At 42.8% G+C, this 26,845-nt stretch overlaps 1 protein-coding gene across 3 annotated transcripts in view; it reads right to left on the bottom strand.

The window, feature by feature from the left end:
* UVRAG (UV radiation resistance associated) overlaps positions 1-26,845 on the bottom strand; it is a 330,142-nt gene that overhangs the window by 284,742 nt on the left and 18,555 nt on the right. For all 3 annotated transcript variants that reach the window (XM_054439837.1, XM_063672095.1, XM_063672094.1), the window contains exon 2: positions 6,612-6,729. In XM_054439837.1, coding sequence (XP_054295812.1) covers positions 6,612-6,729 — 118 coding nt within the window. The remainder of the gene's footprint in view (positions 1-6,611; positions 6,730-26,845) is intronic.

Genomic DNA, 26,845 nt, shown 5'->3' with positions numbered 1-26,845 from the left:
CCACTTTATGAAATTTACCCTATCAATATACTGTCACTCATACAAAACAATGTATTATAAAGTTATTCAATGCAATACTGTGTGTATAGCAAAAGACTGGAACAACCTAAGTGTCCACCAATAGGAGCCAGGTAAATAAATTATGCAGAACTATGCAGAAAAAAACAAAAAACAGGGATACTGTCTATGAACCAATATGGAGAAAACCCTAAGATAGTAAGTGAAAAATGCAAGGTACAGAAACATAAATAGTATGGTACACTTTGTGTAAAAAAGAGGAGAGAAAGGAATAAGAATATTTGCATTTGTACTTGTATTTGCATAAAGAATCTCAGGAAAGACAAACAAGAAATGAGTAACAGTGGTTATCAGGGTGGGGTAGAAAACTAGGGTGATGGAAGGCTGGTGAAAGGGAGGCTTTAATATGAACCTTTATATCTTTATACATATACACATATATATGGTTTTTTTATGGATTAAAAAATTAAAAAGACAAAAATATTTGAGGGCCTAGTATGTGTCAAGCATGGTTCTGCAGTTCTGCATATCGGGGACAGAGCAATGAGCAAAAGTGACCTGAAAGTTTCTGCCTTCATAGAGCTTACATTCTAGTGGGAAGAGACATACAATATTCAAATAATTAAACATATAGTATGTCAAATGATCTTAAGTACCACGGAGAAAAATAAAGCATAGAAGACAGAGGAGAGTAATCACAATTTATAAAAGGGTTAGTCAGTGATCAAGGAGACTTTCTCTGAGAAACATCTGGAATAAAGACCTGCAATTCAGAAGGAGCAGAACTGAAAGGAAAAAAAAAAAAAAAGGCCGGGTGCAGTGGCTCAGGCCTGTAATCTCAGCACTTAGGGAAGCCAAGACGGGTCAAGAGATCAAGACCATACTGGCCAACATGGTGAATCCCCATCTCTACTAAAAATACAAAAATTAGCTGGGCGTGGTGGCATACACCTGTAGTCCTAGCTACTCAGGAGGTTAAGGCAGACGAATCGTTTGAACCTGGGAGGTAGAGGCTGCAGTGAGCTGAGACTGCGCCACTGCACTCCAGCCTGGGCAAGAGAGTGAGACTCCATCTCAAAAAAAAAAAAAAAAAAGGGAAAAAAGAAAGATCTGCGAGAAGGTGGAAGCACTAGTCATGTGAATAAGTGAAGGAAAAGTATCCAAGTCAAATGGCAAATGCAGAGGTCTTTAAGTTAGTTAAAACTAATGCATTCAAACAACAGCTACAAGTTCAGCTAGCTGGAACACAAACAGCTGGAAGAGTAGCAGAAAATGAGTTCAGAGAGGTAACCAAGAACCAGATCATGAAAGGCCTTCTAGGAAACCATAAGGATTTTAGCTTTTTCTGTGAATGAGATGGGTAGCCATGGGAGGGTTTTGAGGAGAGAAATAAAGGGATGTGACTTTCATTTTAACAGGATCTCAGTTGAGAACAGACTGAGGGAGTTGCATGAGCAGACAAACCTGTTAAACGTCTACTTCAACAATGTAGTTAAAAGATGACTGTGGTTTGAAGATAGCAAGAAGTGATTAGGTTATGCATATATTTTGATAGTAAGAGCCAAAAGTATAAGCTGAAAGACTGGATGTGAAATGTAAGAGAAAGAAGATAATCCAGGATAACTCCAAGTTTTTGGCCAAGGAAATGGAGTTGCCATTTTCTGATATAAGGAAGAATACAGGAGATGGATCACAGCTGGAACATCAGAAGCTCAGTTTTGAACATATCAAGTTTAAGTTACTTACTAGACTCCAAATGGAGCTGTAGAGTAGGCAACTGGATTACAGGTGTATGAGTTCAGAGGAAAGGTCAACAGGTGACATTTAAAACTTGAAGACTTGACCCAGGTTTGGTGGATCCTGCCTATAATCCCAGCACTTTGGGAACCAAGGCAAGTGGACTGCTTGAGTCCAGAAGTTTCAGACCAGCCTAGGCAACATGGCAAAACTCGGCTCTACAAACAACAGCAAAAAATTAGTCAGGCATGGTGGTGTGTGCCTGTAGTCCCAGCTACTCGGGAGGCTGAGGCGGGAGAATCACCTGAGCCCAAAAGGTTGAGGCTACAGTGAGCTGTGATTCTGCACTCCAACCTGGTTGACAGAGTGAGACTATGTCTCATAAAAAATAAATAAAAATAAATAAAACTATGAGACTTGAGTAAGATCACCAAATTAAGTAATATAGAGTTCATCTTCTGATGTATTGAAGACAGTCGGTATTCCAGGAGAGGGCAGGCACTTACATTTCATGGGTAAGAAAATAACTATGAAAAACAAACTAGAGGGCCGGGAGCGGTGGCTCATGCCTGTAATCTCAGCACTTTTGGAGGCCGAGGCAGGCGGATCACAAGGTCAGGAGATCGAGACTATCCTGGCTAACACGGTGAAACCCCGTCTCTACTAAAAATACAAAAAAATAGCCGTGCGTGGTGGCGGGCACCTGTAGTCCCAGCTACTTGGGAGGCTGAGGCAGGAGAATGGTGTGAACCCAGGAGGTGGAGCTTGCAGTGAGCTGGAATCGCGCCACTGCACTCCAGCCTGGGCAACAGAGCGAGACTCCACCTCAAAAAAATAAAAAATAAAAAAATAAAAAATTCCAATTTTAACAAGAACCAAGTTTAGAACCTATCCATCCATTAACACAAGGCTTTGTTCTCTGGGGATATAATATTTCATTGGAAATAAGTAAACAATCTCCTAAAAGCACTACAAGAATGTCAAAAGTCAAAAAATTTCACACATCTCTTCTTAAATGTTACACATATCTTCTTTGGATCTGCTGTGAATTTAGCTGAAATAAAAGAAAAACTTAGAAACCAGCATTTCGGATATTCTTCCAATAAAAAACTGTCTTCTGACACTAAGAAATGTTACCCCTAAACAGGTGGTATGGGTGGTTCATCAAGAAGAGTCAATTGGTCTCTTACCATGGTTGTTCTATACCAAGGACCAAACAATGATCATAAAATATTCATGTTTGTCACGACAGGTCCGACCAACAAGATACGACGGCATTAACTAGAATTACTAAAGAAAGGGCTTCCCATCTCCTCCTTTGGTAGTTAAAAGTTTGTAAAGCTCAACATAGTTCATGAATAGGTTTCATTCAACCATGACATTTTGGAATGGGAGGAATGCTCCGAAATCACCAATCCCTTCATTTTAATGATAAATTAACTAAAGCTCGCAAGAGGGATTAAAGCACTCAAGAGGCTTGACAGCCAGTGCCAGATTCAACAGCAACACCAGACCCTGGACTTCCCCGTGCTCTGTCACCAGCTATTCCCTAACTGTGTTGAGGATTGGATTGAGATACCTCATTGAGATAACTTCAAAAAACAGTCAATGACAACTCCTAAATTCAAGATATAATCTGAGCGAGAAGAGAGAAAAAACAAAAACAAAAAAGGCACTTTGCTTTCATCGTATCTCTAGACAAGTTTTTTAACATGATCATCGACCAGCCCCATGACTACTCTTTTTAGAAAACACTATTATGATTATTATAATTCTAATAATAATTGCTATCATTTTCCAAATCCCCAAAATGTGCTAAGTACTGGTGTTAATTACTATTATCAGAGGTAACACTGGGGCAAGAACACAGAAGTTTTGTTAAGATAACCAGGACTGATTATATAGAAACTCATCAAAAACTTAAAATACTTCGGCACTGTCATATATTGCTAGTGATATAACCAATTAGTGAGCAGTAGACTAAATGTTTTAAGGCCTACAAAAATGCTTAAACCCTTAAACCAAATAGTAGCCAAACTGTTTCATTTTCTTTCTGGACACATAGGAAGCCTACATTTCCCAGTCCCCTTTCCATCTAAAAAGGACAATTCAGGCCGGGCACAGTGGCTCACGTCTATAATCCCAGCATTTTGGGAGACTAAGATGGGCAGGTCACTTGAGGTCAGTAGCTCAAGACCAGCCTGGCCAACATGGTGAAACCCCATCTCTACAAAAAATACAAAAATTAGCTGGGTGTGGTGGCGCATGCCTGTAATGCCACCTTCTTGGGAGGCTGAGGCAGGAGAATCGCTTGAACATGGGAGGCGGAGGTTGCAGTGAACCGAGATGGCACCACTGCACTCCAGCCTGGGCAAACAGACTGAGACTCCATCTCAAAAATAAATAAATAAAATAAAAAATAAAAAGGACAATGTAACTGATTTATGGCCAACAGAATGTAATGAAATTGATATGGACCATTTCCATTTAAAAACCTCCCACAAGTAATCCTTCTATCTCTGGCTGTGCCAGAGGCCATGTATTGAGGACACCAGCAGCCCAAACTAGAAGGAACCTGCATACCTGAGTCATTACTTAAAGGACAGCTGCCAAGATAGCACCTGATAAAGAACACCTACACTGGACTTAGTATAAGACATGTATTATGGTAAGCCACTAAGAGTTGTGGTATTTGTTACAGTAGCTAGCATTAATCATTCAGATGAATACAATTGCTTTAAAAATATGGAATGGGCTGGGCACAGTAGCTCACACCTGTAATCCCAGCATGTTGGGAGGCTGAGGCAGGTGTGGGATCACCGGAGATCAGGAATTCAAGACCAGCCTGGCCAACATGACAAAACCCTGTCTCTACTAAAAATACAAATATCAGCTGGGTGTGGTGGCAGGCACCTGTAATCCCAGCTACTCAGGAGGCTGAGGCAGGAGAACTGCTTGAACCCAGGAGGCAGAGGTTGCAATGAGCCAAGATTGCACCATTGCACACCAGCCTGGGCGACAGAGCAAGACTCTGTCTCAAAAAAAAATAATAATAAATAAATAAATAAATAAATAAACAAACAAACAAATAAATAAATCCATGCAATGGTTAGACTGAAAAGTGAGAATGAAATAAAATTACATGAGGATAGTGGAATTTAGAGTCCTTTTCCCATCCTTAAAAATTATTGCCAGGCGCAGTGGCACACCTGTAATCCCAGCACTTTGGGAGGCCGAGGCAGGCAGAGGTCAGGAGTTTGAGAGCAGCCTGGCCAACATGGTGAAACCCCGTCTCTAATACAAAAGTTAGCCAGGCGTGGTGGCATGTGCCCGTAATCCCAGCTAATTGGGAGGCTGAGGCAGCAGAATCGCTTAAATCCAGGGAGGCAGAGGTTGCAGTGAGCTGAGATCACGCCACTGCACTCCAGCCTGGCTGGGTGACACAGCGAAACTCCGTCTCAGGGTGGGGCGGGTGGGAATTATTTTAAGGCTATTTACTCTGAAGGGGTTTCTTCACTGTATATTTCTTGACTCAATTTTTTAATAAGCAGATACTGGAATTGACATTTAAAAAAAAGTTGTTAAACAATCACTGCTTTAAATAATCATTACAACTAAAAAGAGGTTAGGGACAGTGGCTCACACCTATAATCCCAGCACTTTGGGAGGCTGGGGCAGGAGCATAGCTTGTGTCCAGGAGTTGGAGACCAGCCCCAGAAACATAGTAGGACCCCGTTTCTACAAAAATTTTTTCCAAGTTAGCCTGGAGTGGCGTCTCACACCTGTAGTCCCAGCTACTTGGGAGATGGAGGCGGGAGGATCATTTGAGTCTGCGAGGTCAAAGCTGCAGTGAGCCATGATTGTGCCACTGCACTCTAGCCTGGGTGACAGGGTGAGATCCTATCTCGAAAATAAATAAATAAATAAATATCACTTGAATTTTTCATCTTTGCCACAGGACAAGATTCAAATAAGTCTCAGTACCTTTTGTTAAAATGATGTCACCTTTTGTCAGCATAAATAGATCTTTAATAACATCTTATTGAGATTGTTATGATCCTCATAAAAATCTATCTTGCCTACTTCATAAGACATCATTATCTTACATTATCTACATTATCTACATTATAAGACAAATGGGAAGAGTGAAGTTCCAAAAACCGTCATCTTTATCAAAAGTCACGTAGCTAGTGAGTAGCTGGGCTAGAACTAGTACGGAAGTATTTTCCATCATAATCCAACATTCCTATCATTTTACCATGCTTCCTCTCTTATACCATCCCACCTAAGCCAACTGATTATGTCTCAGTGCCTCTCATCTAATATGCATTCTGAAGGTGGTTGTGATTTTTAATCAAATATTTGGTCTACTCTTAGAATTTTCACTTACAGAAGAATCCACAGTACAATATATAAAACTGAATTAGAGAAAACCATGCCATTCTTCTGAAAAAGATCCCATATATACAGGGAATTACAGATATGAGAAGATATAAACCAGGTCCCTATTTTACCATAATATTAAAGAAAAGAAATTTATTACATTTTTATAAAAGTAAAATTACCACAGGATACTGGATTCAATCTACTTGAAATGCTAGCTGCTAGACCATTAATAGCTAACATTCATAAAGGAATGATAAACTTATCAATGTAAGGCTCAGTTATCTGAAAGAACTATCCAATTGCCATCTTTCTTTAGTATACATCCCAACCGCTCATGAGATATTTTCAGACAGCATAACAATTTAGGTTTCCAAGAAGCCACAACAGCAGGAGGCACTGAGAATCACTTGTGTTACAAAAAAAATAAAAATAGAACAATCTGTGGGTAGTAAGACCACAGATCCCCTTACCTTTATATATCTTTTCAGTACTACACAAGTGAAGTGTAAAGTAGGTATCAAGGAGCTGATGGCCATTTCTATTAACAATGTTCCGGGCAGCAATGTTCCGAAGATGTCGAAGACGCCGCTGAAAAATAACAACAAAAACAGAAGGCATTCAGCTTTTTCCTCCTATAAAATTTTCTGGAAGTTGCAGTTCAATAATGAAATGTAATAGGTTGTCTCAGTCATTTATTTATTGAGCCAGAAACCATAACCCAGTCTCTTATTTATGCCTCAGCATCCCCTCTGACAAACAGGAATTATACCTGCCCTATCTCATTTACAAGGTGGTTGGAGAATGAAGTGACAATAGACATGAAATATTTTTGAAAAGGACCAATGTTATATAAGTGCTATATACCCGCATAATAGCATTAGTGTTCCCTGGAACATAAACTAAGTAGTAATTTGCTTTTCTCCACAGAGGGATTCTGATAGACACGTAAAATCCATCTCATACCAACAGATAATCACCAGTTAACACATACACCCACCCCTGATGCTAGTTCAGTCTAGATGCCAGATTATCTACACAAGCAGGAAAACGAGGCCACAGCCAAAAAATAAAAATAGTGACTCACTGGTCACTCCATCCACCCCATCCAGCCAATAAAGCAACTGTTGTGAGCTTCCATTCAATTCTCATTTCACCAGTCTCAATTTCCTAATCAGGCCTCCTTCCTAACAATTTCTCCAACCAGACTCTTTAATGATTTGAAATCACAAGTTTGGAAATGCAAAAGCTTCATAAGCAATAGTAGAAATCAACAAAAATACAAAATAAGCTTAAGGGATAGCCAAATCAACTTATATATCAAAAAGAGAATGTTGGCAACGCTGAAGTCTGGGCACAGCAGATTCATCCCCAAAAGCTAGTTCCCTATGTCAGATCATTATCTTCAGAGACTTAAAAATAGAAACCAAGTGATCACACTTAAAAGGTGCTTAAAGCTCTCCCTCAGACTGAAAGCCAGTTCACTCTCCTGAGGTAAGTCCACTTTCAATTACAGGCACAGTCAGCCAAAAGAGCCCAGGTCTTTTTCCCGTGCACATACCAACCCAATCCTTTCTCCCAATCTAGAGATTAAGATTCTTTCAGAGAGAAGGTTATTGTCTAATAAATTTGTTTAATCTTCTAAGTATGAAAAGCCTCAAATGTATTTACAAAAAGTTTCCTGGGCTTACTCTAAAAGACTCATTTTTCCACAATCTGCCAATGGTTTCCATTTCACACCCTGGATTACAGCAACAATTTTCTCCTGCTACACACTTTTCATTAGCCCTTCAGTCAAAACTTTAAAAACAGGAACCACTAATTATCTGCATACAATAATCACATCTATTTTGCTATAAGATTACAATCCTGCTCCTCTGTTCAAAGACGTGAAAACATCTGGACTATCTGGGATAATGTACAAAAACTTCCCATCATTGTGTTCAAAGCCCTCTACAGTCTGACTTCTCTATATACCATCCTTACTTCCCACCAGATCTTCCACAAACCCAACCCCTCAGTCACACATGACTGCTTAAGGTCCATCAAAAAGACCACGCACTTTCCTAGCTCCATGCATTTGCTGACGGTAGACCTCAATGCCATCCCGCTCTTTAAGGAGATCCTATGCATATTTCAAAGTTTAGGAAAGAAGATTCCTGCCCTTCCTGATTTTCCAACTGAAACTGAGGCAGGAGAATAGGGTCTCCAGGGACCTAAGGCCACCCTAGAACTAAATCTAAAGGAAAACCCCAACTTCCCATGCCTAAGTAACAAAAGGACCAAAGGCTACGCCCTTTGCAAACCCCCCAATCTGATTGGGTGCTTTCCATAACCAATCAGATGCTTGCATAGGAGTGGAACTTCGTAACTTCAACCTCTGATTGCAGGCTACCACCTCATTTGCATGCTGCAAACACCAAGTGGCCAATGGGAAACCTCTGGGGGGTATCTGGGCCCTAGAAGATTCTGTAAGGGGGCTCTTGAGGGGCTGCCCAGGCCCGCTCCCACCTTGTTGAGTGCACTTTCATTCTCAATAAATATCTGCTTTCATTGCTTCATTCTTTGCTTGCTTTGCTGTGAATTTTGTCCAATTCTTTGTTCAAAACACCTAGAACCTGGAGAACTTTCAGTCAAGACCCGCTACCGGTAACAAAATTAGTTGCTCCCTTATTAGGACAAATAAGAACTTTGCTTCTATCTCTACTATAGCATTTATTTTGTTCGGCCTTTATTACAGTTAGTTGTTTACCGTTATCTTCCCTATTAATCTAGCATTAAAAGGCTTGATAGAAACCACTACCATCACTGTACTGTTAGCATTTATTAAATGTTTACCCTGTGTCCTGTACTGTGCTAAATATGTGCTTCATACATGTGATCATTTAATTCTCATAACAACCCTACAAGGTTAACTATTACTCATTATCTTTTTTTTTTTTTTTTTTGAGACGGAGTCTCGCTCTGTCGCCCAGGCTGGAGTGCAGTGGCGCAATCTCGGCTCTCTGCAAGCTCCGCCTCCCGGGTTCATGCCATTCTCCTGCCTCAGCCTCCCAAGTAGCAAGGGACTACAGGCACCCGGCTAATTTTTTTATATTTTTAGTAGAGACGGGGTTTCACTGTGTTAGCCAGGATGGTCTCAATCTTCTGACCTCGTGATCCGCCCGCCTTGGCCTCCCAAAGTGCTGGGATTACAGGTGTGAGCCACCACCCGCCCGTGCATCATTATTCATTTCTTTATCTCAACATTTTTTGTTTTCTTTTGAGAGGGAGTCTCGCTCTGTCTCGCCCAGGCTGGAGCGCAATGGCGCGATGTAAGTTCACTGCAGCCTCTGCATCCTGGGTTCAAGTGATTCTCCTGTCCCAGGCTCCCAAGTAGCTGGGACTACAGGCATGTGCCACCACACTTGGCTAATTTTGTATTTTTAGTAGAGACAGGGTTTCACCATGTTGGCCAGGCTGGTCTCTCGAACTCCTGACCTCAGGTGATCGACCTGCCGCAGCTCCCCAAAGTGCTGAGATTACAGTTGTGAGCCACCACACCCAGCCTAGCCTTACATTTCTAAGTAACCAAATATAAAACAAAGAAAATAATAAATGTCAGGAGATATCAGCCTCCCAAAAGCGCTGGGATTACAGGCGTGAGCCACCGCGCCCAGCCACTAATAAACTCTTTATGGGTAAATTACTGATGCAATCTTGGTGAAAGGCAGTAAGTGTACATGTAAACCCTCTTGTGCCCTAGGTCTTGCCTTCTTTTTTAATAACATTCATTCCAGAGCCAGGCACAGTGGCTCATAACTGTAATCCCAGCACTTTGGGAGGCCAAAGCAAGAGGATCACTTGAGCCCAGGAGTTCAAGATCAGCCTAGGCAACAACAGAATGAGACCCTATCTCTAGAAAAAATAAAAATAAATTAGCTGGGCTGGGCACAGTGGCTCATACCTGTAATACTAGCACTTTGGGAGGCCAAGGTGGGTGGATCATTTGAGGTCAAGAGTTCAAGACCAGCCTGGCCAATATGGTGAAACCCCGTCTCTACTAAAGATACAGAAGTTAGCCAAGCGTGGTGGCACACACCTGTAATCTCAGCTACTTGGGAGGCTGAGGCAGGAGAATCACTTGAACCCCAGAGTTGGAGGTTGCAGTAAGCCGAGATCATGCCACTGCACTCCAGCCTGGGCAACAGAATGAGTGAGACTCCATCTCAAGAAAACAAAATAACAGGCCGGGCACAGTGGCTCATGCCTGTAATCCCAGCACTTTGGGAGGCCAAGGTGGGTGGATCACCTGAGGTCAGGAGTTCGAGACCAGCCTGGCTAACATGGCGAAACCCCATCTCTACTAAAAATACAAAAAATTAGCTGGGCGTGGTGGCACACACCTGTAATCACAGCTACTCAGGAGGCTGAGGCAGGAGAATCGCCTGAACAAGGGAGGCAGAGGTTGCAGTGAGCTGAGATCATGTCACTGCGCTGTAGCCTATGCGACACAGCAAGACTCCGTCTCAAAAAAAAAAAATGAAAGAACAAAGTCAGAAAACTGACATTACTATAAAGCTACAGTAATCAAGGCAGGATGGTATTGGCAAAAGAAGAGACAGATGAGAATGGAATAGAGAGCCCAGAAATACACTTACACAAATACAGTCAACTATTCTTTGATAAAGGCTCAAAGACAATTCAAAGACAACAGCCAAGTCTTTTCAACAAATGGTGCTGAAAGTGGACATTCACATGCAAAAAAAAAAAAAAAAAAAGAATGTAGACACAGATTTATACTTTTCACAAAAATTAACTTAAAATGAATCAGAGATCTCAGTGAAAATGCAAAACTATAAAACTCCTAGAAGATAACATAGGAAAAAATTTTGGTGATCTTGGGTTTGTGATGACTTTCTAGATACAACACCAAAGGCATAATTCATAAAAGATGAAACTGATAAGTAGGACTTAATTAAAATTTAAAACTTGGTTTTTCTTAGGCCTTGCAATGGTTCTGAGTGGTCTGAAACCCTTACTTGATTCTGATGCCCACCTACCAGATGGTTGGAGAACACAGTGCACTTCACATCTAAGAACTTGCCTAATGACTGAAACGCGGTAAGTCTTAATAACACTTTTAGCCTATAGGAAATCCTCAAAGCTCATCCTTCAACTGTTCTCGAGTATAAGGTCTAGTGGCACTTCACATCCTAGAGGCACCATCGAGCATAAATATCAATGCTTTGATCTTTTCTAAACAGAATTACTGGTCTGTTTAGAATTAATGGTCCAGCTACAGATATTTAAGCCAAACTTTTTTATGATCTAAATTGGTTCAAATATTTCAGGAAAGTCAAAACATTATAAGTAATTAAAATTTAAATTTACACAAAAAAATTAAAATTTACACAAACTTTGGAATTACTCTTTAAGATAACATTCTATGCAGTTTTCTTTTTCTTTCATGTCTGTGACATAACTTCCTAAGATCTAACTTTTTTTTTTTGGCAACTTTTAGGCTCAAGAGGTACATATACAGGTTTTGTTACATGGGTAAACTGCATGTCTCAGGGTTTGGGGTACAGATAATTTTCTCACCCAGGTAATCAGCATAATGCCCAATAGCTAGTTTTTAAATCCTCACTGTCTTCTCATGCTCCACCCCTCAAATAGGCCCCAGTATCTACTATTTCCTTCTTTGTGTCCATGTGTACTTATAAAGGAGAACATGAGATTTTTGGTTTTCTGCTCCTACTTATAAGGGAGAACATGCATGAAGTTTTTGGTTTTCTGCTCCTGCATTAATTCACTTAGGATAATAGAATCCAGCTCCAACCATGTTGCTGCAAAGGCCATGATCTCATTCTTTTTTCTGGCTGTGTAGTATTCCATGGTGTATATGTATCACATTTTCTTTAACCAGTCCACCATTGATGGGCATCTAGGTTGATTCCATGTCTTTGCTATTGTGAATAGTCATGTGGTCAAGCAATCTCCAGAAACTTCCTCAAATGCTCTACTTTATACTTTCACAGTTATAAAATGCTCTTTGTGCATTATACTACAGTGGTAGCTTTAGGTGGCTGAGTTGTGCTCTAGAAATATCCATCCCCAGGGCTGAATAGGGGATTTTAATTTTTAAATTAACATGGCTTTAAAATATCTGAAACACTACCTATCACATCCTTATATAAAGGTTAAAAACATTCACTAACATACAAAATCAAAACCTATTCAGCTTTCATTTAGGAGATAGATTATAGGGCACAATTCGACTACCTGAAATGTTGGGAGTGGGCAAAAGAGCAATATGACCCTAAATTCCTTAACTTTTTATAAATCTTTCAAATACAAATTCTAACGCAAGACTTAAGTGGTATGCATAGTAAATTTGAAACATCTGGCTGGTCATGGTGGTTTACACCTGTAATCCCAGCACTTTGGGAGGCCAAGGAGGGCACATCGCTTGAGCCCAGGAGTTTAAGACCAGCCTGGGCAACATGGCAAAACTGCATCTCCACAAAAATTAGTTGGGCATAGTGGCGCATGAATGTAGTTCCAGCTACCCAGGAAGCTGAGGTGCAAGAATCACCCAAGCCCAGGAGGCCAAGGCTGCAGTGAGCCATGATGGCACCACTGTACTCCAGACTGGGCAACACAGTGAGGCCTTGTCTCAAAAACAAAAAAAAAAAGAAAAGAAAAGAAAAGAGAAACATCTACTTTAGTAAAAAAAAAAAAAAAAAATTAGTATTACAATCATACTTATTAGTATGACTGTAAACCAGTGCTTCCAAAAAACCTAGAATAGCTGTTTTTCTTCTTAATACCAGTAATTTTCTTAGAAAGCTGCTTTAGGCTGGGCGCAGTGGCTCACGCCTGTAATCCAAGCACTTTGGGAGGCCGAGGCAGGCAGATCACGAGGTCAGGAGATCGAGACCATCCTGGTTAACACAGTGAAACCCCGTCTCTACTAAAAATACAAAAAATTAGCCAGGCATGGTGGCGGGCGCCTGTAGTCCCAGCTACTGGGAGACTGAGGCAGGAGAATGGCGTGAACCCAGGAGGCGGAGCTTGCAGTGAGCCAAAATAGTGCCACTGCACTCCAGCCTGGGCGACAGAGTGAGACTCTGCCTCAAAAAAAAAAAAAAAAAAAAAAAGAAAAAGAAATCTGCTTTAAAACTTAACGGTAGAATACAAACAACTTTTTTATATTTTTGTTTGTTTTGTTTATAGCCTTGTAGATCCATAGTCCAGTAGAGTTAACTCTACCTGCAGCATCAGGGATGTTCATACAATTCAGCTCAGGCCAATCAATCAGCACATTATATTCCCCTGATCATAACATATGATCCAATTAGGGCTAACGAAAGATCCAACCCAGAAATTAAACTGTTGAGAGTTCTTTTTTTTGTTTTTTTTTAGATGGAGTCTTGCTCTGTCACCCAGGCTGGAGTGCAGTGGCGCAATCTCAGCTCACTGCAACCTGTGCCTCCTGGGCTCAAGCGATTCTCCTGCCTCAGCCTCCTGAGTTGCTGGGACTACAGGCGCCCGCCACCACACCCAGGTAATTTTTGTATCTTTTGTATAGACGGGGTTTTGCCATTTTGGCCAGGCTGGTCTCGTACTCCTGACCTCAAATGATCCACCTGCCTCAGCCTCCCAAAGTGCTGGGATTACAGGCATGAGCCACTGAGCCCACCATGAGTTCTTTTTTGCCCCTACTGGCCCTGAACCTAGAAGGACATAGGGCTAGAGATCCTGTCAGCCATCTTTCTATCACAGTGAAACCAGAGAATGAAACCAACAAGGAAGACAGCAGAGTCAAGAGATGTGGGATTCAGATCCTGCTGACACAATCTAAGCCTGGATCAAACTATACTTAAAATGAGTACTATGATGGCAAACATCAGCCCATCCCTTTAAAACTGTCAAAGATTACAACTAGGGAAACAACTTATACTGTAATGTTTATTAAGGATTTATCCCATGGCTGGTTAGTAGATGAAGAGTAACATTCTAAATTAGTGGCAAGATAAAAGAAATGTTTCACTTTGTTAAACATACCCATATTTTAGAAAATGATCAGTTCTGTAGGGTCAATCTATATTTGCTGATACAGTTTTGAACCTTAATACAGGGGAAAGCAAGGCTTTAAAAAACCGGTCAGATCACACACCAGAACTGACAGAACTCAAAGCCATTTTCAGTAGTGAAATATTTTACCTTTCCCTTGCATGCATCTAAAATTCTCTGGCTTCTGAGGTATATTAATGACCAAAGAGAACTGATGTGCCCTTAATCTTGTTCTGCATCAAGCATTGAAGAGTGATCCACAGAGGCTGATAACCAAAAGACAAGGAAATGGCTCCCATTCACCCTCCCTTGCTGGATCACTTGCTCAAAAAACAAAAGTAGTATGGTTCTTAAAATAATTACTCCATAAATCCCCACCATCACCAAACTAAACCATCTCACACACAACTTTCACAACTCCCAGGGCCACAAGGAAGTAACTTCTAAATCGAGTTTGAGTCTGATTTGCTTAACCTATAAGAGTTATTACACATCAATAATGTAACCAATAATCAATAACCTAGAGACCAATGAAAAAGGGGCAAAGGATATGAAAAGGCAGGTCAGGCCAGGTACGGTGGCTCATGCCTGTAATCCCAGCACTTTGGGAGGCTGAGGCAAGCAGATCACAAGGTCAGGAGTTCAAGACCAGCCTGGGCAACATGGTGAAACCTCATTTCTACTAAAAATACAAAAATTAGCTGAGAATGGTGGTGGGCGCCTGTAATCCCAAGTACTCGGGAGGTTGAGGCAGGAGAATCGTTTGAACCCAGGAGGGGGAGGTTGCAATGAGCCGAGATCGCGCCATTGCACTCCAGCCTGGGTGACAGGGTGAGACTCCGTCTCAAAAAAAAAAAAAAAGAAAAGAAAAAAGAAAAAGCAGGTCACAGTAAAAGGAAAAGTAATGGAACTAGTCAATGAACATGTGAAAAGATGTATAATCACACCCATAATTTTAAAATACGCACATCAAAATAAATATTCCACCTTGTGACCGACTGCAGTTTCCAAACTTGGTTGCCCCAATATATCCCATCTGACATGCTGTCTTACAATGTAATGCTGCCACCCCTGTCATCCATTAAGAAGTGAGGTCTATGTTTCCTCCCCCTTAAATGTGGGCAGAAATGAAGCTATGTGACTTCTGAGGCTAAATCACGAAAGGTGACATGGCTTCCACCTGGTCCTTTTGGGATATTCTTCCTTGGAACCCAGTGACTATACTGTAAGGAAGCCAACCAGTCACATGGGCTTCATAGGTGTTCTCCACAGCCCTAGCTGAGATTCCAGCAGGCAGGCAGACATGTAAGTGACCATGTCCTGAGGCTCTGAGCCTCCAGAAATGACATCAAGATAATAAGCAGAGACAAGTTGTTCCCACCAAGCTCAGACCAAACTGCAGATTTCTGAGCAAAATTAATGATGATGATGTTATTTTAAGCCACTCAGGTTTTGTTTGTTATGGAGTAATAGATAATTAAAGGGACCTATCTGATTAAAGAGTCAAACAATTTTAGTCTCTACTGGGGTTGACACGGGTAAGGACAACAAAGTGGTGAAAACATAAAACCGGTCTGCTTTGGAGTAAGGGCAATTTAGCAAAAAATTATCAAATTTTAAAGTGCATATAAAATTTTACCAAGCATTTCACAAGTCATAAAATTGTGTGCAAATATGTTTATTCCAGTATTGCTATAAAAGCAAAAACTGAGTAACACTCTTACATTATGGTACATGTAAAAATGCAATGGAAAACCATATTACCAGTTTTTTTAAAAGGTCATTGGAAATGATGATATAAAACAAACAAAAGAGCAAGAAATGTTTAATGTTTACATAAAGAAATATTACTATATACCTTGAATAATGTAGATCAGAGTAAATCTTTTACGCTTCTCAGTGCACATCCTGTCTGTCTACATACTCTTCTTTTTTAGTTAACAATCTTTTAACAATATAATAACCATTCTTAGCTTATTGGTTGTTACAAAAACCAGCCATTGTTAGTCACAGTTTGCTGACCCCTGATTTAGATAAACACAGATATTATGAGATAATTTCTTAAAATAGTATTTGCCTTTGGAAATGTAGTCAAACTTGTCCTGTACACCTTCTTTCATTCCCACTCTCAACTCCTGGTTTCATTTTTTTCTCAGGTCAGACATTTCCTCTCAGCCTGAGACCAGGCTCAATGGCAGGCAAGAATTAAGGCCCAGATTATTTCAGGCAAATTTATATTACTGTTACATTGTTATAACTTTTTGAGAGGTAACAAATATAAACCTGGGGGAAACTGGTTTTCCACATTTCCACAGAAGGTAAAGATACTCAGCTACTGAACTAAGAATTTAACCTTGATAAATTCAAGTCAGTTTAAAAAAAAACAAAAAAACAGAAAGGAGCTCTCTATATTATAGCACTCTCAATCACCTATATTTTCCTAATCCTTTGATCCAACCTGAAAGCCTCACTGTGAAAATTTTGAAAGAACACAAGAATGCTTTAAAACTAGTGCCTGGGGCTACCAGCTATAAGCAAATGGTGCCAACCAAGTTACAGATTTAAACAAACAACCCAACAACCCTAATCTCTCATGAAACACTTCATAGTTCTGGTCGCTAATTGAGAGCTTTCTCTGGCACAAATTACACAACCTTGGAATTAAAGCCTTTATTCTGAAATTAACTCTGCTCTCCCACCAAGTTCAAATCAGTCTGAATTTAATGCAGTCATTTACTAAGCACTAAATTATAAAACAGGCTTCTCAACAGGAAAAAACAAACTACAACTCTGAACTTTCTACATTTCTTATCCATTTTGGCTGTGGGTTTCTTATTTCTACCCTATTTACCCCCAAACTTGGTGAAAGGCCCCAAAACTTGCCTTCCCCCTCCCCATTTTTCTGCCAGATAGTGTTACTCTAAGAAATAGGTAGATCCGCTACCACTCTCTGCAAATGTCTCTCTCCCCCACCCCTCGTTTCCCTCTTTCTTCTATTCTTAGTATTGCCTTTACAGACTATTAGGAATTACTACCTAATTTCAGAGTTTGTACACATGAAAACTCTAGAACTAGAGTTTGTACACATGAAAAGGGCAAATTTCTGGTAAATTTTCAGGTAAATTTCAGCATTTAGAAACATAAGACCAAAATCTAAAAAAAAGGAAATATAAGACCAATGAAGAAACACACAGAGTTACACAGGATGACCTAGAGAAGATAAAAATTGAAGACAGAAAATAGCTGTCAGAGGTCCAGATGTTGAGTAATAGCATGCCTGCAATTTGCTTCAAAATAATTGGAGGGAGGAAAGGAGGACAAGGAGGTAGGCATATAGATCAAACAAGATCCAACATGAGTTAATAGTTATTGAAGTGGGGTAACAGGTACCTGGGAGTTCATTATATTCCTCTCTCAATCTCTTTCTCTCTCCCTCTCTCTCTCTCTCTCTATATATGTGTGTGTGTGGGTGTGGGTGTGTGTATACATATATACACACACACACAAACACACACACATACACTACTTGCATTTCAATATACATTGATATATTGATGAATATATTGATATATAAAATATACATTTCAATAGACATTGAAATTTCCACAATAAAAATGGTTTAAAGTATTATCAATAGGAACAGAAAGAAAATGTAAGAACATATAGGAGCCTAAAGAAAAACTGAGCTTACTGGGATAACTAATTAGATAATGGATGTGGTTAGGGATGAAGAGAAAATTTTAAAAAGAGACAAACAAGTCAAAGATAACCTCTAGGGAAAAGAGAACTAATCAATAAAGGTGTTAGAGCAATAGGGTAGCCATCAAAAATACACACACACACACACACACACACACACACACATCCTATGCCTTACATTAAATTCCAGAAGCCTTAAAAATATTTAATGTACATAAAACAAAAAGTACCCAAAGAAACCATGAACAATTATTTTATAAACACAAAGGTCTAAAAATGATATTCAGAAGCTATAAAAGAAAAAAATTACTACATAAAACACTTTAAAATTAGGCATGGCAAATACTATCTTATGCAAAGTCAAAGGAAAAAAACCTAACAAAAAATTTTAATTCATATAAAAAAGACAATTTCACTAAAACATAAAGAATTCCCTCTCCCTCTCCCCCCCTCCCTCTCCCCCTCCCCCTCCCCACTTTCTTCGGTCTCCCTCTCCTTTTTTCGGTCTCCCTCTGTTGCCGAAGCTGGACTGTACTGCAACCTCCCTGCTTCGGACTCCTGTGATTCTCCTGCCTCAGCCTGCCGAGTGCCTGGGATTGCAGGCGCGCGCCGCCACGCCTGAATGTTTTTGTATTTTTGGTGGAGATGGGGTTTCGCCGTGTTGACCGGGCTGGTCTCCAGCTCCCGGCCTCGAATGATCTGCCCGCCTCGGCCTCCCAAGGTGCTGGGATTGCAGACGGAGTCTTGCTCACTCAATGCTCAATGGTGCTCAGGCTGGAGTGCAGTGGCGTGATCTCAGCTCACTACAACCTCCACCTCCCAGCCGCCTGCCTTGGCCTCCTAAAGTGCTAAGATTACAGTCTGCCCCGCCGCCACCCCGTCTAGGAAGTGAGGGGCGTCTCTGCCTGGACGCCCATCCTCTGGGATGTGAGGAGCCCCTCTGCACGGCCGCCCCGTCTGGGAGGTGAGGAGCGCCTCTGCCCGGTCGCCCAACGTCTGGGAAGTGAGGAGCGCCTCTGCCCGGCCGCCCCGTCTGGGAGGCGAGGAGCGCCTCTGCCCGGCCGCCACCCCGTCTGGGAGGAAGTGAGGAGCGCCTCTACCCGGCCGCCCCGTCTGGGAAGTGAGGAGCGCCTCTGCCCGGCCGCCCATCGTCTGGGAAGTGAGGAGCGCCTCTGCCCGGCCGCCCCAGCTGGGAAGTGAGGAGCGCCTCTGCCCGGCCGCCCCGTCTAGGAGGAGAGGAGCGCCTCTGCCCGGCCGCCACCCCTTCTGGGAGGAAGTGAGGAGCGCCTCTACCCGGCCGCCCCGTCTGGGAGGTGAGGAGCGCCTCTGCCCGGCCGCCACCCACTCTGGGAAGTGAGGAGCGCCTCTGCCCGGCCGCCCCGTCTGGGAGGTGAGGAGCGCCTCTGCCTGGCTGCCACCCCGTCTGGGAGGAAGTGAGGAGCGCCTCTGCCCGGCCGCCCCATCTGGGAGGTGAGGAGCGCCTCTGCCCAGCCGCCCCGTCTGGGAAGTCAGGAGCGCCTCTGCCCGGCCGCCCCGTCTGGGAGGTGAGGAGGGCCTCTGCCTGGCTGCCACCCCGTCTGGGAGGAAGTGAGGAGCGCCTCTGCCCAGCCGGCCCGTCTGGGAGGTGAGGAGCGCCTCTGCCCGGCCGCCCTGTCTGGAAAGTGAGGAGCACCTCTGCCCGGCCACCCCCTATGGGAAGTGAGGAGCGCCTCTGCCCGGCCACCCCATCTGGAAAGTGAGGAGCGCCTCTGCCCAGCCGCCCATCGTCTGGGAAGTGAGGAGAGCCTCTGCCCGGCCGCCCCATCTGGGAAGTGAGGAGGACCTCTGCCCGGCCGCCCCGTCTGGGAGGTGAGGAGCGCCTCTGCCCGGCAGCTACCCTGTCTGGGAGGAAGTGAGGAGCGCCTCTGCCCGGCCGCCCATCGTCTGGGAGGTGAGGAGCGTCTCTGCCTGGCCGCCCTGTCTGGGAAGTGAGGAGCGCCTCTGCCCGGCCGCCCCGTCTGGGAGGTGAGGAGCGCCTCTGCCCGGCCGCCCCGTCTGGGAGGTGAGGAGCGCCTCTGCCCGGCAGCCACCCCCTCTGGGAGGAAGTGAGGAGCGCCTCTGCCCGGCAGCCACCCCGTCTGGGAGGAAGTGAGGAGCGCCTCTGCCCGGACGCCCCGTCTGGGAGGTGAGGAGCGCCTCTGCCCGGCAGCCACCCCGTCTGGGAGGAAGTGAGGAGCGCCTCTGCCCGGCCGCCCCGTATAGGAAGTGAGGAGCGCCTCTGCCCGGCCGCCCACTCTGGGAAGTGAGGAGCGCCTCTGCCCGGCCGCCCCGTCTGGGAGGTGAGGAGCGCCTCTGCCTGGCTGCCACCCCATCTGGGAGGAAGTGAGGAGCGCCTCTGCCCGGCCGCCCATCGTCTGGGAGGTGAGGAGCGTCTCTGCCCGGCCGCCCCATCTGGGAAATGAGGAGCGCCTCTGCCCGGCCGCCCCGTCTGGGAGGTGAGGAGCGCCTCTGCCCGGCCGCCCATCTTCTGGGATGTGAGGAGCGCCTCTGCCCGGCCGCCCCATCTGGGAAGTCAGGAGCGCCTCTGCCCGGCAAGTGAGGAGCGCCTCTGCCAGGCCACCCTGTCTGGGAGGAAAAATTCTTCTGCCTTGGGATGCTGTTGATCTATGGCCTTTCCCCCAGCCCCGTGCTCTCTGAAACATGTGCTGTGTCAACTCAGGGTTAAATGGATTAAGGGCGGTGCGAGATGTGCTTTGTTAAACAGATGCTTGAAGGCAGCATGCTCTTTAAGAGTCATCACCACTCCCTAATCTCTAGTACCCAGGGACACAAACACTGCAGAAGGCCGCAGGGACCTCTGCCTAGGAAAACCAGAGACCTTTGTTCATGTGTTTATCTCCTGACCTTCTCTCCACTATTATCCCATGACCCTGCCATATCCCCCTCTCCGAGAAACACCCAAGAATGATCAATAAATACTTAATTAAAAAAAAAAAAAGAATTCCTAGAAATCAAAAGTCCAACAACCCAACAGAAAAAAATGGCAAAGAACATTAACAGATAATTCACAGAAAAATAAACACAAATAGCTCTTAAACATGAAAAGATTCTCAATCTCACTCATAAGAGAAATACAAGTTAAAACTACAGTGAAATTGGCACAGACCAAAAAATCTGATAACATAGGTCGAGGGGCAGCCTGTGGTGAGAGCCTTTTTGCTGGTGAGGACTTGTAGGGTATCACATGGCAAGGGAGCTGAGCACTAAGGTGCTAGCTCAGGCCTCTGTTCTTATAAAGTCACCAGTTCTTCTCCCATGATAACCCATTAACCCACTAAACCATTAACCCGTTAATACATAAATGGATTAATCCACTCATCAGGGCAGAGGTATGGTATCATGGTATCACCTCTTAAAGGCCCTACCTCTCAATACTGCCATACTGGGGACTAAATTTCAACATGAGTTTTGGAGAGGACAAATATTCAAACAGATATTCAAACAGACATCCATAACAGATGGCAATCTGACAACATCTATCAAAATTACAAATGCAGGCTGGGTACGGTGGCCCATACCTGTAATCCCAGCACTTTGTGAGGCCAATGTGGGAGGATCACTTGAGCCCAGGAGTTCAAGACCAGCCTGGGCAACATAGGGAGACTCTATATAGAGAGAGAGAGTCTCTACGAAAAACTTAGAAATTAGCTGGGTGTGGTGGTGCATGCCTGTAGACCCAGCTACTTGGGAGGCTGAGGTGGGAGGATCGATTGAGCCCAGGAGGTTGAGGCTTCAGTAAGCCATGATCAAGCCACTGCACTCCAGCCTGGGCAGCAGGGTGAGACTCTGTCTCAAAAACAAAAACAAAAAAAACCCTAAAATTTAAGAAAATTACAAATGCATATATTCTTTGATTCAGCAATATGATGTACGTAATAGAGTGTTGCTTATTAGCAAAAAAAAAAAACTAGAAATAACTGAAATGTACATCAATAGGGGACTAAATTATGATATATCCTACAGTGAAATGCTATGTGACCATAAAGAATACATAACATGGCAGCTCTTTGATCACTGATATGGAATAATTTCCAAGATCTACTATTAGTTTGTGGGGTTTTTTTTTTAAGTACAGTTTATACAGTCAGTGTGTTTAGCATTTGTGGCTTTTCTTGGATTGGGGGGGTGGTGGTATATAGAGACAAGGTCTCACTCTAACACCCAGGCTGGAGAGTGGTGGCACAATCACAGCTCACTGCAGCCTCAAACTCTCAGGCTCAAGCAACCCTCCTGCTTCAGCCTCCAAAGTAGCTAGGACTATAGGCCAATGCCTCCATGCCTGCCTAATTTTTTAAGACTTTTTAATAGGTACTCAAGAAATGTTGAAATAATTTGGTTTCTTAGGATGGAATATATAGGAGAGAATTATAAAGGCATGAGATGGTAAGAGCTATAAATTCAGAAGATGATACTTTGAATTTACAGCGGGCCCTCTGCATCTGTGGATTCTGGATTCAACCAATTACAGATAGAAAATATTCAGAAAAAAAAAATCTCAATAGGCTAGTCCAAATGCAGTTGTGTTCACAACTAGTTGATCAGAACCAGTTAGAGATTTCTTTGTTCCTTCTCCACTCCCAGTTCCTCACTTGACTAGCCTGAAAAAAACCAAAACAAAACAACAATTTTTAAAAAGTACAAAAAAAGTCAATACAGCATAACAACTATTTACATAGCATTTACCTTGCATTAGATATTATAAGTAATCTAGAGATGATTTAAAGTCTACAGGAAGATGTTGCATGGGTTATATGAATACTATGCCACTTTATATCAGGGACTTGAGCATCTGCAGATTTTTTTTTTTTTTTTTTGAGACAGAGTCTCACTCTGTCGCCCAGGCTGGAGTGCAGTGGCGCGATCTCGGCTCACTGCAAGCTCTGGCTCCCGGGTTCACACCATTCTCCTGCCTCAGCCTCCTGAGTAGCTGGGACTACAGGCACCCGCCACCACGCCCGGCTAATTTTTTGTATTTTTAGTGGACGGGGTTTCACCCTGTTAGCCAGGATGGTCTTGATCTCCTGACCTCGGGATCCACCCACCTTGGCCTCCCAAAGTGCTGGGATTACAGGCGTGAGCCACCGCTCCCAGCCAGCAGATTTTTTTATCTGTGGTGGTGGGGGATTAGGGTGGTGGCTGTTCCTGGAGTGAATCCCCTGAGGATCCTGAAGGATGATGAACTATATTTTAGAAAAGCTTAATTAGAATGGGAGGACCTTGTTACATAAAAGTTAGTTCTAGGGCAAAGAAAAGGAGGTAATAGGAAAGAAATAATGGAAGTGAAGACCTGAAGATTTTGAGTTAGAATTAGTTATAGCTGCTAATCTTGGTGGGTTTCACATACAAATTCTGCCTGAAGTTAGCATGTTAAAGTTTAACGCTTTTTAATGACTTGCACCTTCTTAAGGAATTATATAGAGCTTACTATTTGAAAGTGCACTCTTGTTTGCAGAAGAGGAAGTGGATACACGCACAGGAGAGGGAAGCTGGTTTTTCGTGGTATGAACAGTAGCTTTAGGGCAGTGAATGAAGTGGGTGGAAAAGAAGCAGCGTATGCCAAAGAAATTGTGAAGAAAGAATTGATGGATCTAGATGGCCAATTAGAAATAGGGGTGGGAACATGGGAAGTTTGAAAGGCAAAGATGTCTCAAAGGTTTTGAAACAGGGTGTCTGGGAAGCAAATACATGGTGTACCCAGCCCAGGAGATCAAGACTGTGTCCAAATCTTGATTTTGCTACTTATTAACAATGTGAACACGGGTAAATCCCTTTACTTAGGGCCTCAGTTTTATTATCTCAAAAATAAGGAAGATGGCCTAGATCAGTGCTTCTTAAACTTAAAATGTCTGTATGAATTACCTAGGGAATCTTGTTGAAGTACAATTCTGACTGACTAGGTCTATGGTGGGACCTGAGATTCTCAGCATTTTCACTACAAGTGATGCAGAGTAGCAAAGGCTTAGATGACCTTCAAGGTCCTTTCTGGTTCTGCAGTATTATACTTCTATTTGTTGAAGGTGGTTTTTTTTTTTTTTTAGACAGAGTCTCACTGTCTCCAGGCTGGAGTGCAGTGGCACGATCTAGGCTCACTGCAACCTCCGCCTCCCGGGTTCAAGCGATTCTCCTGCCTCAGCCTCCCAAGTAGCTGGGACTACAGGCGCGCACCACCACACCCAGCTAATTTTTTGTATATATTTTTTTTAAGTAGAGACAGAGTTTCACCATGTTGGCCAGGATGGTCTCAATCTCCTGACCTTGTGATCTGCCCACCTCCACCTCCCAAAGTGCTGGGATTACAGGCGTGAGCCACCATGCCTGGCCTATTTGTTGAATGTTTATCCTTCAGAGATCTGTTATACTTTTGTGACTTATAATTACCTCTATTTAGAGAGATGAATTCTAAATCTGTGTTTCTTTTCTTCAAATAAGAATGGACTAAATTCATCATCTTTCACTGATAACCACATCCCTCTCTTGACATCTCTATTTTTGTAATACTTTATATTTAAATATATATTATAAAGTACTTTACACTTTTTTAGAGAGCTTATATATCCATTATTTCATTTGATCATTGCAGTAACCCACAGAAGTAGGCAGGTGGAAGTATCTCCATTTTATGGAAGGGGAAACAGGCTCAGAAACAGTAAGTGGCTTGCTCACTAATGAGTGGTAGAACCACCTAGAGTTGAGCTGAAGCTCTAACTTGAGTTCTTCCCACTGTGTCATATTGCTTCTGGAAATTGTCATCCGCATACCTGTGTTTAAAGGTTAGTTGCCATCTCTCTGTTTTTTTTGAAATATAAACTTAAGCTGATCCAAAGGTAATGAGTTTTCTCAATTTAGTGTTCACAGTCAGTTACAGATCAAACTTGCTCAACTCTTTCCCGCTTCTCACTACTACTCTTGACTAGTCTTAAAAAATAAGAAGTAAAAAGTATCCTTAATGTTATTTTTAAAAATACAGTAGATAATGTATTCATATGATTCACAATTCAAAAGGCACAGTATATAAGAGGATACAGTGAACAGTCTCCGTACTACTGTGTGCCCCAAATACCCATTTCCTTTCCCCTGGGGCAACCAGTGTTATCAGTTATAGTTTATGGCTCTCCAATAATTACATATTCTTTTTTTCCCTATTAAACACAAATGAGGTCGGGCATGGTGGCTCACATAATCCCAGCAGTTTGAGAGGCCGAGGAGGGAAGATATCTTGAGGCCAGGAGTTCCAGACCAGCCTGGGCAACATAGTGAGACCCTTTGCTACAAAAAGTATTTTTGGTTTTTTCGTTGGTTTGTTTTTTGTTTTTTTTGAGACAGAGTCTCACTCTGTTGCCCAGGCTGGAATGCAGTGGCACAACCCCGGCTCACTGCAACCTCCGCCTCCCAGGTTCAAGCAATTCTCCTGCCTCAGCCTCTTGAGTAACTGGGACTACAGCCACGTGCCACCACGCCTGGCTAATTTTTTATATTTTTAGTAGAGACAGCGTTTCACCATGTTAGCCAGGACAGTCTCGATCTCCTGACCTCACGATCCACCCGCCTCAGCCTCCCAAAGTGCTGGGATTGCAGGTGTGAGCCACCACGCCCAGCCCCATGCATGGTCTTAAAGTGTTTCCCTATAGACTATTAGTTGCAAAAGCATGCATGTACACACACACAAAGAATTAGAGTTGAAAAATCAGACAATACCTTGACCGGGTGACCAAAATTAACATTACCAATGAGGGACAAATGAACATCCAAAAGTGATACCTTATGAAGGACATATTACCACCCATGCAATATTCCAACTGAAAATATGTAATCTGAATCTAATCATGAGGAAACATCAGATAAACAGAAAATGAGGAATGTCCTATTTTTTTTAAGGGAGCAGGGTCTGTATTATGCTAGTGACATTTAAAAATAAGACAAAGAAAAGCTGTGGAAATGTTCTACATTAGAGACACAACAGCTAAATGTAATACCTACCCTAGACTATATCCTGAACTGGAGGAGGAAAATTTCTACAAAGGACATTATAGAATCAACCGATGAACCTTAGATTAAAGTATCGATGTTAAATTTACTGATGCTGATAACTGTTGGGAACAGGCCCCCCAAAATCTGGCCATTAACTGGCCCCAAAACTGGCCATAAACAAAATCTCTGCAGCACTGTGACATGTTCGTGATGGCCATGACGCCCACGCTGGAAGGTTGTAGGTTTACTGGAATGAAGGCAAGGAACATCTGGCTCACCCAGGGCAGAAAACCACTTAAAGGCGTTCTTAAACCACATACCGCATGAGCGATAACCCGCATGAGTGATCTGTGCCTTAAGGACATGCTCCTGCTGCAGATAACTAGCCCAATCCATCCCTTTATTTTGGCCCATCCCTTTGTTTCCCATAAGGAATACTTTTAGTTAATCTATAATCTATAGAAACTATGCTTATCACTGGCTTGCTGTTAATAAATACGTGGGTAAATCTCTGTTCCGAGGCTCTCAGCTCTAAAGGCTGTGAGACCCCTGATTTCCGGCTCCACACCTCTATATTTCTGTGGGTGTGTCTTTAATTCCTCTAGCGCCGCTGGGTTAGGGTCTCCCCGACCGAGCTGGTCTCGGCAGATAAGTATGCTGTGGATATGAAAGAGAATATCCCTATTCCGGGAAATACATACTCAAGTGTTTAAGGGTAAAGGGTCATGATGTATGTAACAACTTTAAATGATTCACATAAAACTATATATCTTTATCTATACATATTCAGAAAAAGAGAAAGAGAGCAAGCTTGCAAATGAAGCAAAATGGGCTATTATTATGCCCATTTTACCTGAGTCTCCCTGAGGCATACAGAGATAAATAACTTCCAGATTGCCTAACTTAGTTTAGGCACGTAGGAAATGGCTGGACCAGGATTTGA

The sequence above is a fragment of the Pongo pygmaeus genome, chromosome 9 (assembly GCF_028885625.2).
Source record: "Pongo pygmaeus isolate AG05252 chromosome 9, NHGRI_mPonPyg2-v2.0_pri, whole genome shotgun sequence".
Taxonomy (NCBI): domain Eukaryota; kingdom Metazoa; phylum Chordata; class Mammalia; order Primates; family Hominidae; genus Pongo; species Pongo pygmaeus.
Note: the sequence above shows the minus strand (reverse complement) of the source record. Positions and strands in the feature narration are given on the sequence as shown.